The sequence below is a fragment of the Octodon degus genome, unplaced genomic scaffold (assembly GCF_000260255.1).
Source record: "Octodon degus isolate 3935 unplaced genomic scaffold, OctDeg1.0 scaffold00012, whole genome shotgun sequence".
In the NCBI taxonomy this organism is placed as follows: Eukaryota; Metazoa; Chordata; class Mammalia; order Rodentia; family Octodontidae; genus Octodon; species Octodon degus.
The window spans coordinates 20,691,420-20,706,889 of record NW_004524588.1 but is presented as its reverse complement, the minus strand read 5'-3'; the positions used below and the strand labels follow the sequence as shown (position 1 = coordinate 20,706,889).

The 15,470-nt window shown below is 43.7% G+C and overlaps 1 protein-coding gene across 1 annotated transcript; it reads right to left on the bottom strand.

Annotated features, from left to right (window-relative positions):
- Nucleotides 1-3,136: 3,136 nt before the first annotated feature.
- On the bottom strand, nucleotides 3,137-14,571 carry Mmp8 (matrix metallopeptidase 8). Its single transcript, XM_004626148.2, has 10 exons — nucleotides 14,342-14,571; nucleotides 11,749-11,993; nucleotides 10,928-11,076; nucleotides 10,714-10,842; nucleotides 7,689-7,850; nucleotides 6,807-6,924; nucleotides 5,476-5,609; nucleotides 4,759-4,912; nucleotides 3,907-4,010; nucleotides 3,137-3,749 (listed from the first exon to the last, which is right to left on the bottom strand). Exons 1-10 carry the CDS (start codon nucleotides 14,450-14,452, stop codon nucleotides 3,646-3,648), a joined length of 1,410 nt encoding a protein of 469 aa, XP_004626205.1. The 5' UTR covers nucleotides 14,453-14,571; the 3' UTR covers nucleotides 3,137-3,645.
- Between the last annotated feature and the right edge of the window lie 899 nt (nucleotides 14,572-15,470).

Genomic DNA, 15,470 nt, shown 5'->3' with positions numbered 1-15,470 from the left:
TCTCACTACTAGGTCAGACTAGTAGTGATCCACCTGTTCACAGCCTCCCAAGAGCTGGGATTACAGGCGTGTGCCACCATGCCCAGTCTCAATTGCCATCTCCGCAGGCCCTGAGCTGGCACTGCAGGCCCAGGAATTGAACCCCCAGCCCCAGTGCCTGCTTGCAGGTGCTTTAATCCTCTGAGCTATTTGGTTAGCCCTTACAAAGTCCAACTTTAAGCACCAGAGTTATGCCAGAGAGCTGCCAGAGAGCGAGGATACATCTGAAAGTGTCAGGGAGTGCGTACAAACCTCACACAGTGTGGGTTGGCACCAATGGAGGAACGTCCCAGCTTCCTGGGCACGAGAGGCACGAACATTGGTGGCTTCTCAGGGGCCTGGTAGAACCAGGCAAGCACGCGTGGGCCATAGCAGAAATCTCAGTTCCGCGCCCCTGTCGTGATCTGGCCTTTCCTCCTTCCCTGTACCACCTGGCTTGTTTCCTCCCCCTTCTTCCTGGGCCTACATCCGCCTCCAGAGGTACCTGCACCGAGATCTTGACTTAGGCTGTAATGCACCTAAATAAAAAAGAATCCTAAATTTTAAGTTCAATTTCTAGTATCTCCTAGACTCACACAAAACATCCGTGGGTCAGCCAAGAAATGTGTTTTCAAGAAGGAAATAAAGATTTTTCAACTTCTTATGTTGTGATTAATGTCCTATGACTGTGAATTATGGGTAAAGAAATAATAAGAATGCAGTTTTCATCTAGAAAAATTCAATAGATGAGTTTTGGCTTAAGAATCCATTATGACTAGTTTACAGATTTACCAGGAGTTTTGAGAAAATGTATGTTTCATTTTTTGACTTAAAAACTGACATTTTGACTCTGTAGTTAAAAATGGAATATACAAATCTGCTTTTGTCATACTAGTGCAATAAATTGGGGACATAGATCCCCTTCTCTTCCTAGCACAGCACCACAAGCTTGTGGATGATTAATGGATTTATGCTGAATAAATGAGGAATTAATGAGCAGAGTGACAGATTATACTAGTCTGTTTTCTTATCTTGTAAAATAAGTAAAAAATAATGTGCTGACATATTTGAGGGAATTTTTGAGGACATACTATGTATAAAATTTTCATAAAATGTAAAATAGTTATTAAAATTTACTATTGATACAAGAATTCAGACAAGGAAATAAATGGCTGGAAGTATTCTTTTTTAAACTTCATGTGTACTATGTGGTGGCACTTTAAGAAATTATAAGTAGCTCAAAGATCAGTCATTTAAGATAGAAATATTTTGAGCTTATTTTGTAGGTAATTTTGAATTCATACTAGTTATTTGTGTAATTTGAATAAGAGGGAAAGAATACAGCATGCACTGGTGAGGAATACCTTTTACAACCCATAGACATCACATAGCAAGCTGCATTACATGGTAACATCCTTAAATGTGCAAGTATGACTTTCATGTCTTGATGTTGAGGTCTCGTGAGGCCCGAGATTTTTTTATTTTAAAGAGAATATAAAATAATAGATAAAACATTAGAAATGATACCGAATTTCAAAAAGTGAGATGATAGAAATTCAACAACGGTTGTTACATTGCACGTTGCTGTCTTGAAAGTAGCTGCGCAGATTACGAGGCATAAGCATGTAAAATTGGTCAAAATAAAAATTTTAAGCGTTCACTGCTCCCTTCCAAGAGTCTTGAGATTTTTGACAAGAGAGAGCCGGTAGCAAATGTGTACATCGAGGTCCACATAAGACATCAATGGGATTCATTAATTCCGTTGCATAAGACTTTCTGCATTTTGTGCCTAGTATTGTTCGTTTGTGTAGCAACCCCAGTGACGTACACACAGACACAGGCATGGCCTGTCAGGTGTACCATGCGTCCTCTTGAGTGGCCGGGAAAACGAGGAGCTAAGGACCAACAGACGCAGCGGGCTGTTTGCGTAGACTGGGGAAGGAGGGCAGGGCGGCGGCAGAAGAGAAAGTGGAGCCTCTTGTTTTGCTGCTTCCCTGGGAAGATGCCCAGTGACCCTTAGCAGGAGCTCAGCTGGCGTGCTGTGCTGAGTCCCTTTTTTAAGTGCAAAGGTACCGTGCTACCTTTCTAAGACTGTTGGGATGAAGATTCACAGACTAGGTGGCTCAAAGCAACAGAAATGTATTCCTTCAGTCCGGGAGTCTTGAAGTCCAAAGTCCCAGCTGTCATGGTGCCACAATACCTTCTCTCAGGTTACAGGAGAAACTTGTTTTTCTCTTTTCCCAGCTTCTGGCGGTCATGAGAAATCCTGGTCATGCAATGGCTTGCAGGCCCATCACTCCGTCCCGCCAATCTCGGGTTCTATCTTTGACTCTTTTCTCTTTCTGCCTCTGCTTCTGCCTCTCTCTCTCTCTCTCTCTCTCTCTCTCTCTCTCTCTCTCTCTTTCTGTCTCTTTCTTTCTGTCTCTCTCATTTCTCTCTCTCTGCGTCTGTCTTTCTGTCTCTGTCTCTGTCTGTCTGTCCATCTCTGTCTCTGTGTCTCTGTCTCTCTCTGCCTCTATCTCTCTTTCTGTCTCTGTCTCTGTCTGTCCGTCTCTGTCTCTGTGTCACTGTCTCTCTCTGCCCACCCCCTTCTGCTGGGACTTGAACCCAGAACCTCATGCGTGCTAGGCAAGTCTACCCTCAGCCCTCTCTTATTTTTATAAGGACACAAGTCATACAGATTAAGAGCTCCCCTTAATCCAGCATGAAGCATCTTTATGTAACTAATTACATATGCAATGCCCCTGGTTTGTTTTATTTATTTATTTATTTATTTATTTATTTATTTATATTTTAAATGTATTTGGTTGTTGCAGCTTCTCACTGTGCAGCTTGGACTAGTGCTCTTCCTGCTTTCAGCCTCCCCAGCACTGGGATTACAGGCATGCACCTCTACTCCCCAACTCTGGCTGGCTCAGCCTGCCCTGGGGGCGTGGCTGGCATGGCATGTGGTGCTGGGGATTGAACTTTGGTCCCTGTGCTTGCGTAAGCAGGGGCTTAGTCTGCTGAGCTCTTTTGCCAGCCCAAGCCCCTGGTTTTAAATAAACTCACATTCGTTGGGGTTAAGACTTCAACATACCTGTTTTTGGGAGAAACACAATTCAATCCACAACATATATTATGTTTATTTCTTTCCAAGAGTGAAAAATAGCACCACAAGTTTTATAAAATCAAGGAACATTTGTCTATTTTTTATAATTCTTACTTCTAATCAAAATCCAGTGCTGTTGCATGCAGCAGATGCATATAAGACTATTTAAAGGGACTTCAGAATATTTGAAATCAGACAAGCCAGCAATGAAACTGAATCTCAGAAGTCAAATAAATAAAGAAAAAAAATACAGAGGTCACAAAGAGAGCTTCCTTTCCTTCTCCTTATGATAGATTTGTCAATCTAAGATAGGATGTGTAGAACTGAATCAGTCTCTGCCAAGGGTTTACTATTCCAAGCACATTTTCACGGAGGATAGACCCAGGGAATACAGTGTTGGGAGAGGAAAAATAAAAGCAACAAACATTACTTAGAATTGAGGGAAGTATAATCATGACTTGAAGTGATGCATTTGCAATTGAATATTTCTTCCATTTTCAGAACTTCGGCGCAATCACTTTGCTTTTGCTTTACTTTTATCTGCAATTAAGCCATAGATTGCTTCTTGCACTTCTAGTAACTCTTTGAGCAGTAAGATCGAATGCATAATATTTTGGTCCACTGAAGAAAAGGAAGAAGTCTACAAAGGAAGAGTTCATTTATTGAATTAGTTTATAGAAGATCCTAGATATGTTCAAGTAAATATTCTGCCCCCATTCCAATATAACATGCAATGTAAATATGCTATTTCAAATTTCATCAATTTTTTTAGCAAGTTTTTTTTCCCTTATACTTACTGTTCTCCTGGAAAATGGCATCAATTCTACTTCGTATTCCTGGAAAGGCAATTGATGTACATTTGGGATAACCCGGGTCCATGGACCGTCTCTGATTATCATACCTGATAATAATAAAATACCACATGATTTAAGACTGATACAGACTACAAGGATAATAGTTTTTTTTTAATGGCATGCATGTTGGCAAAGTGTCTTTCAAAATTTGGTTTTCACAATGTCCTATTTACTTGGATTAGGGTTGGTTAATTTTTTAACCTAAGGATACATACATATGTATTAAACTATGTAGAATACATTAGTTATACTAAGATGCTTATCAAATAAACTTGGATGGTTATCATTAATCAGAAAACAGAGCTCTTGTGGCTGATTCAAGATTATTGCCAAAAACAAGATCTTCTGTGTTTTAAGGATGATGCTTAACTGGTATGTCTATCATCTATATGTATTTGCGTATCTATAAATATAAGCATTATGTGCATCTGAGGCATCATATTTTAATGGATATAAGGACAACATTTACAATATTTACAATATTTACAAATTGTGTGTATCAGAATTTAATCCTTACGTGAAAATTAGCCTATGTCTTTTTCCATTTTAGCCCTTTATGAAGTTGTGTTATTTTTTATGATTCAGAATCCTTAATACTATTTTTCAGGCATTCTGATTTTATCAAAATGTTTTCAAAATCCATAGTAACATCAAGAGAATGGCTATATCCTCACTAAAACCTATCAGAGACCCTGTAGGTTTTTCAAATCTTCATGTGTGTTTGTTAATGGTTTGCTGACAGGGCAGAGAAGCACAGAATTTAACTTCTGATTGAAAAAACACAGTTCATCTTACCTCCAGAACAGATTGTTCGCAAAGAAGTAAGTCTTTCCTTTGTAGGAAACAGCGGCATCAAGAGCTTGCACGGTGCTTGGAAATCCGAAGTCCGCTATGTGCCTGGGGTAGCCGCGCTGAACGTCGTAGCCGCTCATCGCCCAGTACTGGTTTCCTGTCAGTGATTCAGGTTAGATGTTAGGTAAAGTTTTCCCATTTTTACAAAATAACATAACACCATTTTCTGGCCATTGTAGAAATTCATCCTAGAATTAAAATGGAACAGATAGTCTTTGAAGATGGAGGTGGCCAAGGTGAGCTCATGGCGGTTATGGTGTCCTTAAGGGTTCTGCTTCATACTTTTGCAAATTCCTAGTTGAATTTCTTAGTCCTGGTATTTAGGGCTCTACAGTTTCAGGCCTTATTTCATGTAGCTTCTACACAGCAAGTAAATTGTAACCTATCTAGGGTGAGGGTGAGGTCATCAAATTCTACCTAGGATGAGAACGAGGAGTGACAAAGATGGCCTCATGTGGTCTTGTTATGGGGAGCACCAGGGCCTGAGGGGGGCTCAGACCCACGCGGCAGCCCATCACCAAGAGGAAGCCGACCCTCGCTCCTTGCCCAGGCCAGGCCGACCCGCGCTCCTCAGCTCTTCTCTTTCACACCTGTACTGGATAACAAGGAATCCCACCCCTGCAATCTGGCGCCATGAAAATAAGGACTTTAGGAAGTTACCTTTAAATATGAAGACCAGGTCTTTATCTGGGTCCTCGTAAGCAGCCTGTATATCACTGGGCAAGGACGGCCAGAATAGAGAAATGAAGTTGAGCTCGACCTCTTGCAGCTGAGGGTGCCGTCTCCAGAAGTACCTAAGAGAACATAAAGACACACACACACACACACACACACACACACACACACCTAAGTTATTGGTTTCTAGGATTCTCGGGCAAATAGTGGCTCTAGTAAGATGAAGCTGTGATGTAAAGCAACTGTCCGTAGAGAATATAATCTTTCTGCACTGCACACAGATATGCATATACTTCAGGAGGATATAACAATAAAATAGGTGCAGTTTCCAGCCCCGTGACCAGCCCATGCCTAAGTTCTATGGTAACGTCCATCTGGAAGGTTCTGTTTCCCCAAGAGGTCACAAGAGTGATTTTTTTTTTTTTTTTTCCGGAACCAATGATTGAACTCAGGCCCTTGCGCTTGCCAGGCAAGTGCTTATTCTCCTGAGCTATCTCCCTGGCCCCAAGAGTGATATATCTTACTTGGTGACATTTGGCATTGTCCTTTATGGACACATTGACAATGTATGTCAGTACTTTTCATTATTTATCCCTTTAAATGTTAAGAATAGGGCCGGCCAAATAGCTCAGCAGATTAAAGTGCCTGCAAGCAGGTGCAGGGGCCAGGAGTTTGATCCCTGTGGCCTGCCATGCCGGCCCTGTGCCTGGGATGCCTGAGATGGCAGTTAAGATTGGGTGTGGTGGCACATGCCTATAATCCCAGCTCTTGGGAGGCTGTAAACAGGCAGATCACTACAAGTCCGTTCTAGTAGTGAGACCATGAACACCCTGTAGACCTTTCCCTAAAATACAAAATAAATAAATAAATAAATAAATAAATAAATAAAATTTAAGAATATACAGTCACTGGCCAAAGCTATAACACACACATGCAGCCTGTGACTCTACAGTCAGAAAGTAGCAGTGGAAAAATGGACATTTTCAGTTGGATGCCTTGCCTCACTGCCGGGTAAGGGGCAGTTTCCATTTACTTGGCTGATGTTGGATGGAACCAAATGACGTTTTGGTTCCGTTCAACTCAGCTGTTGAGTTCCCGGGCAACTGTAGGCCACATCTGTTTATATCTCAGTGCATACATGAATGTTTTAGGGCTTTTTTCTTGACATTTTGTGTTACCCAGAAAAATGCTAAAAAACCCTACTCCTTTTAATGCCTTGTAGACTGCAAAGGAAAAGCTCTTATGTAACTCAGTTAGAATCCAGTGTCAAGATGTGTTAATAAGAAGTCAAAAGAGGAGAAAATTGAATTTTCTACCTGTCTTTAAAGAAAAATATTTCTCCACGGAGCGTCGTAGCAGCATCAAATGTCAGCCTGGGGTCGCAGGCTCTGGGGGTGCTTGGTCCAGTAGGCTGGACGGGGTTGTCTGAAGGGCCTGGGAGGGGGGCGGGGTTTTATTAAGCGTAAGTCTGTGCGATTGTTAGTGTACTTTCTATAGCTGCTTCTCAGCAAGCTACAGATCTTCACCCGAAGAGAAATGCTGTCAGACTGCCCTGCCAAGCACTGACTCACCACACATTTGGCCTTCTTAAAGTTTTAATTTGCTTAGTGAGAATAATGATGCTTTGGGGCTACGTGCTTCTAACTCTGTGCTTCTGGCTGCGGGATGTCACTCCGTGGCACACGTACACCATGCTGTACTGCAGTTTTCTTCCTTTAAGAGGTCCTCTGGGGCCCTCCAGCCCCTTCTGCCACAAACAAGACTTTAGCACACATGCTTCACATGCCATGTACGTGTACCCCTGAGGACCTGTGTGAAAGTTTCTTTCATAGATACATCATCGAGTAGGATTGCAGACACGGAAAAGACATGGCATGTATTTTTAGAATATATAAAATTGAGAAGCATAAAAGAGGAGGGGAGACATCCCCACTGTTCCGAGACTAAAAACTGAGAAACATCACGGCATAGCTCATCCTAACATCTTGAGGCAGAATCCGAGCCAACCCCAAGGCCTCCTTTGCTGATGCTAATGTATTCCTGACAATGTTTAGAGATAGGGGTGAACCTGCCCTGAAGACAGCATGCGAGTGACGACCAAGGAAGATCTACGTAGACGCCCGGCTCTTGGGGCTCCTGCCTGTGCCTGCTCCCTGGTCCCACTACCGTCTACTGCCCGGTTCTTCAGATGACCTTACCGTAGATGTCCTGAATTCCATTGATGTCATCTTGAGGGAGCGAGTAGGTGCTAGGATCCCTGAAGGCATAGTTGGGGTACATCAAGGCGCCGGGGTCTTTGGAGTGGGAGAGCCCCAGAGAGTGGCCGAACTCATGAGCAGCAACGAGAAACAGGTTGTAACCTGAAACACAAGAGTGTGTGGTGAGTGACTCCGTGTGGGTTCAGGTGGTAGAAATTCTAACTACAAGGGTCCTGCTTCCTATCAAAGCCCAGACGCCTTTCCCTGGCTCCCAAGAGCTGCCACATCTGCAGATATTTGAGGGCTTGACCTCAGGTGTCTTGCAGTTCAGCCAACCTGTGCGCCTCCTCACAAACACATCATGCCTTTTCTTTACAAGTTCACTTTGAAAAACACCAGTAATCATAGTTGCAGAGTACCCAGCATATGCTGGGCAAGGTAATAATGTACAATGCTTACAACGAGTTCATGAAGTGTTAATAACATTTTTACAACAAAGGAACAAAAGCCCATAGCTTTTAAATATCTTATCATTTTTGCATCTGGAAAGTTGTAGGTCTGAGGTCAAGACACCTGCTTTCACCATAATGTTCGACTTTAATCAGATAGTAGCATAATCAGGAAGTAAAATCTGACCAGCGCTCTAAGGCTTGCTTTCTTTCCAGTATACTGTTCCATTATGCTTTCAGGAACATTATGTGCCTCAAAAATCACCATTACGTGCCTGGAGCACAGTACGAGAGGCTGTGGGGGAGCCGAGCTGACTCTGAGCTTCCAGGGTGCATAATCTAGGAGGGGAAGTGTGTGCCAACAAGCTGAGGGCCCAGCACAGTGGACGAGAACAGCGAGGAGAGGGGTGTGGCAGTGCCAGGGCTCGTTTGTGGAGACCTCAGCACAGCAGAAGACAAGGCAGAGGGTGCCCTGGTCACTGCACGGCTAGGTGTGGGAACCTGGGAAGGTGGAGGTCGGGGTCTGGGAAAGGCATTTCAGGAAGAGAAGGATCGTGAGCAAGCACAGGAGGATGAAAGCACAGGAAGTGACCTGGAAACATCTGTGATGTGGCTGTGCCCTTAACATAGGAAAGCCAGCCAAGAAAAAGGAGGCCGGATAATCACTAAGAATTCAAATTCCAAGTGAAATATTTGGGCCTGGTTCGGTGGAGAATATGGGAACACTGAAAACATTTAAGCAGGCAAATAGTGAGAACCAAGATGGGCTCTCCTAGGAATAATCTTGCTGTAGTAGTAGAGAAAACAAGAGAGGGCGGAGACGGGGGAGGCTAGCGGAGGGAGGAATTTGCATCACTGAGCAGGTGGGTGACCATCCCAGGCAACAGGGGATAGGAAGAGTGGGCACTGCTCCTTACTCTGTGTGCACACAGTTCCTAGCACGGGGCTTCGGGCGAGTATGTGCTGGCAGCTGAGACGCTGAGACGCTGAGAGGGTGGGAGGGGGAGCAGGTGGCAAGCAAGCAAAGGGAAGGGACTTTTCCCTTTATTAACTAAAACATGCTGTCTTAAACCTGATTTGGTGGGGCACTCCTGCAATCACAGCATGGGAGAGGCTGAGACAGGAGGATCTCTAGGAGTCTGAACTGCGTAGTGAGACCTTGTACCAAATAAAAAGAAAGAAAGAAACATAAAATGTGCTCTCTTGCTCCTATCATTTTCTGACAAGCCTACGTTGCTGCCCTCCGGCCTGGTAAAGGAACCACAGTCTGGCTATAGCTGCTCTCGCTGTTTTTGGCTTCCCTCCAGACAGCCTTCCCTTTCTTGTTTTGAGGTTTTATTCCTAGAATGGGTGGTTCGCTGCACAGGAAGAGGCCGCTGAAGATGAAACAACTAGAGGAGAGCATGTGGCTGATTGTTCCTCACAGGAGAACCTTCCAAATTATTCTATTATACTGAAAATTTAATTCCTTCTGAATTTGCAAAAATTCAAAGAATAGGCCTTTTCAAACATCACTGCCCTTCAGAACTTCAGTAAGAGATATGACCTAAAGCAACGACCAGCACCGTTTTTAGGCTTTGCGCGTCTCTGCAGCTGCCTGGCCTGTCACCGCATGAACAAATGCATGTAGCTTCTTACAGCACAACCTGGCACCGGCAGGCACAGGCAGGATTTGACCTGACCCCAGCCTGCTGGGGTGTGAATGTTTCTCTTAGAAGTCTGTGTGCTATAAGCTCAGTCCCGATGCAGCAGAGCGGGGAGGGGGGCTAACGAGAAGCTTGGATTTGCGTCGCCGTGAAGGGCTCTGGCTGGGAGTCTGCTCTTGTCCTGCCCCTCTGTCTGCTGCCATTGAGAGGATGAAGCAAGAAGAGCCTCTTCGGATGCCAGTGCTTCGGCTCTGGGCTAGCTGGCCTCAAACCTCATGAGAAATAAAGTTCTCTTCCTTGTCAGTGACCCAGTCTCGGGTATTCTGTTATAGTGGCACAAAGGCATGAAGACGTGCTATGGCTTGTCCCTAGATGTCCCCCAAAGCCTCATGCAGCCCTGGCGTGGGCTTCTGGAGTTTTGAGTGACCCCTGGTCCAGTGCTGGGATTATGGGTGTGGGTACAGCCGTCCTAGGGCTGGCAGCCTGCACCCAACGTTAGGGAGGGAGAGGGCTCGCTCCTGCTGCTTTTGCTGCTTCCTGCCACCATGAACTGCTGCCCCCTTCCATGTGCCACCCTGCCTTGGAGCCAGGTTGATTATGAACTGAAGCCTCCACAAACGGCGAACTAAATAAACCTTTCTTTCCTTAATTTTGGGAATCAGGTATTCTGTCTCAACAACTAGAGAAAAGTAACCAAGACAGTCATTATCTTAGGAAGTAACGTCAGTAATTAGCTTTGGGATTTTTTTTAAACCTAAATAATTTAGTATCTTGAGGTGGCAAAAGTTTTAAATGATCTATTTGTATGAATTTGAAATACTAAAATAATTTGCATGTGTGTGTGTGTGTGGCTGAACACACGTGGGCAGATTCTTATGTGGACAAAGGTAATTCAGAAGCTGCATGTGGACAAAACCTCGGTGGATTTACCTTCTGGGCTCATGGAGGTCCATGTCTCTTCTGCATCAAAATGAGCATCTCCTCCAATACCCTGACCCGGCTGAAAGGCATGAGCAAGGATCCCGTTGGGCCCGTCAAATGGGGAACTGTCACCATGCTCTACAAAAAGATAATTCATGTTTAGTCCTGTGGTGCCTCTGATTAGCCAGAGAAAGCAAGCTGAGAGAGACCGCTGAGAGCGCACCTCTCTGGACGAAAGCAATGTTGATGTCCGCCTCTTCCTCTGTGGTCCTGGTGAAGGTCAGGCGTGAGGCAGTGCTCCACACTTTAAAAGCTTCTTCAATAGCTGATTCCACCTCAGCTCGAAGCAACTGTGGCGTGTAATTTCTAATCCTTGGAGACAAGAAGTTACACAAAGCATTTGTCATTGCTCAGGACAGGTTCCCATGAGCAGACCCAGTTGCTGTTGGTGGAGCGAGTTGCATTCGTGGTGTCTACCATGGGGGCAGAGTAGGGGACGGTGCAGATTTCAGGCCTGAAGATGGACATCGCACTGGAAAAATAGCCTCAGTGTCCTCACTTGTAAAACAAGGATAATAAATAGGATCCTTCTCAGGAGGTTGCCCTGGGGATTGAATTCCTGAAGAGCACTTAACTCACTGCTTGGTAAACAGTGGTCCACAAATTCAGGGTACTAGTCTCATTACCAACATGGGAATGTGGGCCTAGATTTCCTAAGCCTTATTTTGGCCTTAAAATGAGTGTCTAGAGAGACAGGTTCTCAATGCCATAGACTTGTCTAGATTGTTTGGAGGTGGAGGACAAAATGACAGGCTTTGGGGTGAAAAGAATCTGTAAGGTCTCTAGCCTTTCATTCTCATACTTGTTTACAATTTGTGTTTCATTCATTCATGCATTCATTCACTTATTCTTCATACTCTACAAGTTCAGGGGTATTTGCCTCTTTTTCCTGGGGTGGCCTATGTCCAGGGACACTGTCTCCATGTCATTAGAGCTCAGTCACCTCCAGTGGACAGAATGAATTCTGCAGCTCCAGAAGCTTACCTGTAGGTCAGGTCGGTGTGTTTCCACCTGGGCCTTCCTGGCGTCAGCATGTAGTCACCGGTGTCAGGCACTCCACAGCGAGGTCTTTTCATCATCTCCAGAGTTTCTGCATCTGGCTTTCCCGTCACGTTCAATCCAAAAAATTGCTGCATTTCTTTCAGCTTTTCAACAAACCTGTGGGTGCTATTCCAAGCTGAAGACCGAAAATCCTTTATTTGCAAGTGGTAGAACTGTTCCAGGTATTTCTGGACAAAGTAAGCACACACAGTCCTTGTTTGGAAGCGTTCTCCAGTTCTCTGGGCACTTTGCAATCTTTTCTAAGTTATTGCAGAGCTCCAGTGGGGACCACTAACATGACAGCCACTCTTACAGCCAGAACATTATAGTCTGACTTGAGAGAACAATGGCGACTGGAAAAAATAGTCCCTTAGTCAGTGTTCCAGCTCATATTCGTGCATAAACATAGGCCTTGTGAAGGGTTGGCATCCAGTTGCACATACAAAAATGTTACTTATCTTTATTTGAAAAATTAGGACTAGCAGTTTTAAATGTCTCTTAACATATTAGTTGAACCAATGAAGATTTCCTTTTAAAACCCTCTTACTACTGGAAAGAAGTTTTAATTAACTGCATGGGGCGCTTGTAATGTGACAATTCAGGTTCCAGCGGTCCATACTGTCTTTTTTTTTTTTTTTTTTTTTGCGGAACCGGGGATTGAATTCAGGCCCTTGCACTTGCCAGGGAAGCGCTTATTCCACTGAGCCATCTCCCCAGCCCCAGGAGTCGGGACGGGGGCGCGAACCGGCGACCTCGTGCTCCAGAGCCCGGCGCGGAAACCGCTGCTCTAGGTCGCAGCCTCATACTGCCTTTTAAAAGAGAATAAATTGTTTCCAAAGAACCCCAGATACATTTTGGATAACAATAGCACCATTGATATTAAAATTTTACTCACCAGAACCTGAAAGAGAAAAATGGAATCTGAATGGTATAATAGATACTGGGAAGAGGGAATGCATTTATTCAAAAGGAAATAATTACTGAGTTGAGAAAAAGGGCAGGAGAGGGAGTGAGGGAAAGATTTATCTGTGTATGTAAGCAGGGTGGTTTGGACAATTGTACTGTGCAATTCTGCCAGTTTATGGAAAGAAGCAGTTATGCTTTAACTTGTTTTGTCTCCTTTTTTTTTTTCAGTTGTTTGTACTTTTTCTCCTTATTTTCTTATATACTTTTATCTTGTTTTTCTTTCTTCTTCAATTTTATATGCATGTATCTGGTAATATGAATAACTGTTTGGAAGACAACACTATGTATTACAATACTCCAACATTCATATTACCTTATTAAGTGAAATTCTGTATCGCTTGTGATTTTTTTCTGTTTTAATTATAATTTGTACTCTTTTTTTTTTGGTGGAGCTGGGGATTGAACGCAAGCCCTTGCCCTTGCACTTGCCAGGGAAATGCTTATTCTACTGAACCATTTCCCTGGCCGCTATAATTTGTACTCTTTAAAAAATAAAACAACAACAAAAAAAAAGCAATTTTACAAACAAAATAGCTTTTTGGAAGGTGTCAGCACTCATTTGGGAATAAAGTTTCCAAGGAGTGTTAATAAGCCAATTATGAGTCTCCTTCATCTCGCCTCGTGAAGCCTGAGACTTCCTGTCCCAGCGTCACAAGTGACACAAGACGGAGCACACACACACTGGGATCACAGAGGCTTGGGGGAATCTCAGCTGTGCCACGGGCTAGCTGTGGGGACTTGAACACACTGCTCATCTGATTTAGGATTCACTTTGGCCTCTGTCATGGGTGTAGTAATCACAGGAATGGCATGAAATTAGCAGAGTGCCTTGTACAGAGTATGTAATTGGTAGGCTTTAGATGTTGCCAATGCAAACGAAGGGATTATATAGCCATTCTAAGGAAAAAAAAGCATCAAGAATAACACTTTTCCAAAACTTCATAGGTAAGAACATCTTGCATGAGAAAGTTTTAACAGCTTTCCTTGTATTTCTTAAAGCTTTGGCCTTTCAAGCTACAAAGCAAGGGGAAAAGGAAGTTACTTGGTTTGCTTCTAAAATGCTTCCAAGAGTTTATGAGTCAACAAGTCAGCGCAGGAAAATCTCATTACACTGTTTACTCATTTCTAGTTCGTTATAATCCCCCATTGACATGCTCTCTTCTATACTTAGCAGTTTTGGTTACAAAACAACGCCCACATAGGAGGTGGCAGCCCCTTGACAACCGGATCACAGACATACTAGAAGAGAAAGCCATAGGAAAGAAAGCAAGCCATTTGCAGGAAGCTCCATAAACAAAACCATCCCTTCTAGAGGGGTTGCAGCCGGATGCGTCTCCGCAGTGCATTCCCAGGCTTGGAGGAGTCCCACTTATTTTCATGACTAGATTTTAGAGAGCCCAGTGTTACCATCTTGGAACCTTCTAGAACATTGATAAAAGATGTTCAAACTCAACTGAACCACACAGATAATTTCTTTCAGGCTCTTTAGATCAAAAAGAGAAAACAACCCTCAAAAAAAAAAAAAATCCTACTAATCAAGAAAGCAACCACCATTCAGCTGACAGTTTACCTGAGCAATTTTTGTATTTTTCTCTTCTGAGTGTTCAGAAGGTACGGGAGAGGCCTTGGCAGACTGCATGTGGAGTAAGCAAAGAAACAGAAGTGTCTTCATGCGCAACATGACTGCCTTCCAACACAGCCTCTCTTGGCCTTCTTTTCTGTCCCTCTGGGTAGGGCCAGATGGGTACTGTGGGGAGCACAGTACCAGGTGTCACTCACTGCTGTCTTTTAGTCCTTTATAAAGCCATGTCTTCACAAGTGCTGCATCAGGAACATGGAGCAATGCAAGTTAACTACAGCCTGACAGTTTTGCAACTTTAGAATGTGATTTAGTACCTCCAAAACAGGGGAGTATTTCAACAGAAGAGAAAACACAATTTGCTCCGCTTTGCTTTGAGGTTTTTAGATGTTTAGTTTTGCAAAATTATCTGGTCAAGGAGAAGGAAGAGGAGATGAATCTTGAAGCCATGGGGTTGCATGTTCTGGCTTTGTAAGGTGTTCAGTCTGTATTAGTTTATGCAGGAGAATATGGTCATATTAGAGGTAGGTTGGTGACCATGGGACCAGGGAGTTCCACCCTAAAATCTCTGTATTTACCCACCCTCTGTGTCTCAGAGGAGAATGCACACGCTCAAGGGAACTGTCACAGAGCAGGCTAGTGTCCCAGGGTAGGTTCTGGAGGATGTGGCTTTGGTATTAATGTGGTAATAGAAAATCCCCAACCTGTAAGCTCAATTTTCTAAGAAAACTCATAAAGACCAAAATACTGATTGTGAGGAGGGCAATTGTAATAATAATAAACATTTGTTAACTATTTGTGATTCCCGGACATATATATTGTGCACGATTTATCTCAGTCCATTCTTACACAACTTTCAGAGGGATTTAGATTACTTGTACAAGACATGTGTTTAGCTTGTGGGGGAGCCGGGACTCTGCCTTGATCCTATGCTGAGAGACAGAGCTAAAAACTCATCAGACCTTGCCGTGTAGCCTCTTCCTTGAGTCCTAGGCTGGCCCATAGTGTAGCAGTAACTCTAGGCCTACATTACATTCATGGAGAGGGAAGAGAGAGAGAGAGAGAGAGAAAGAGACAGAGAGAGAGAGAGAGAGAGAGAGAGAGAGAGAGAGAGAGAGAG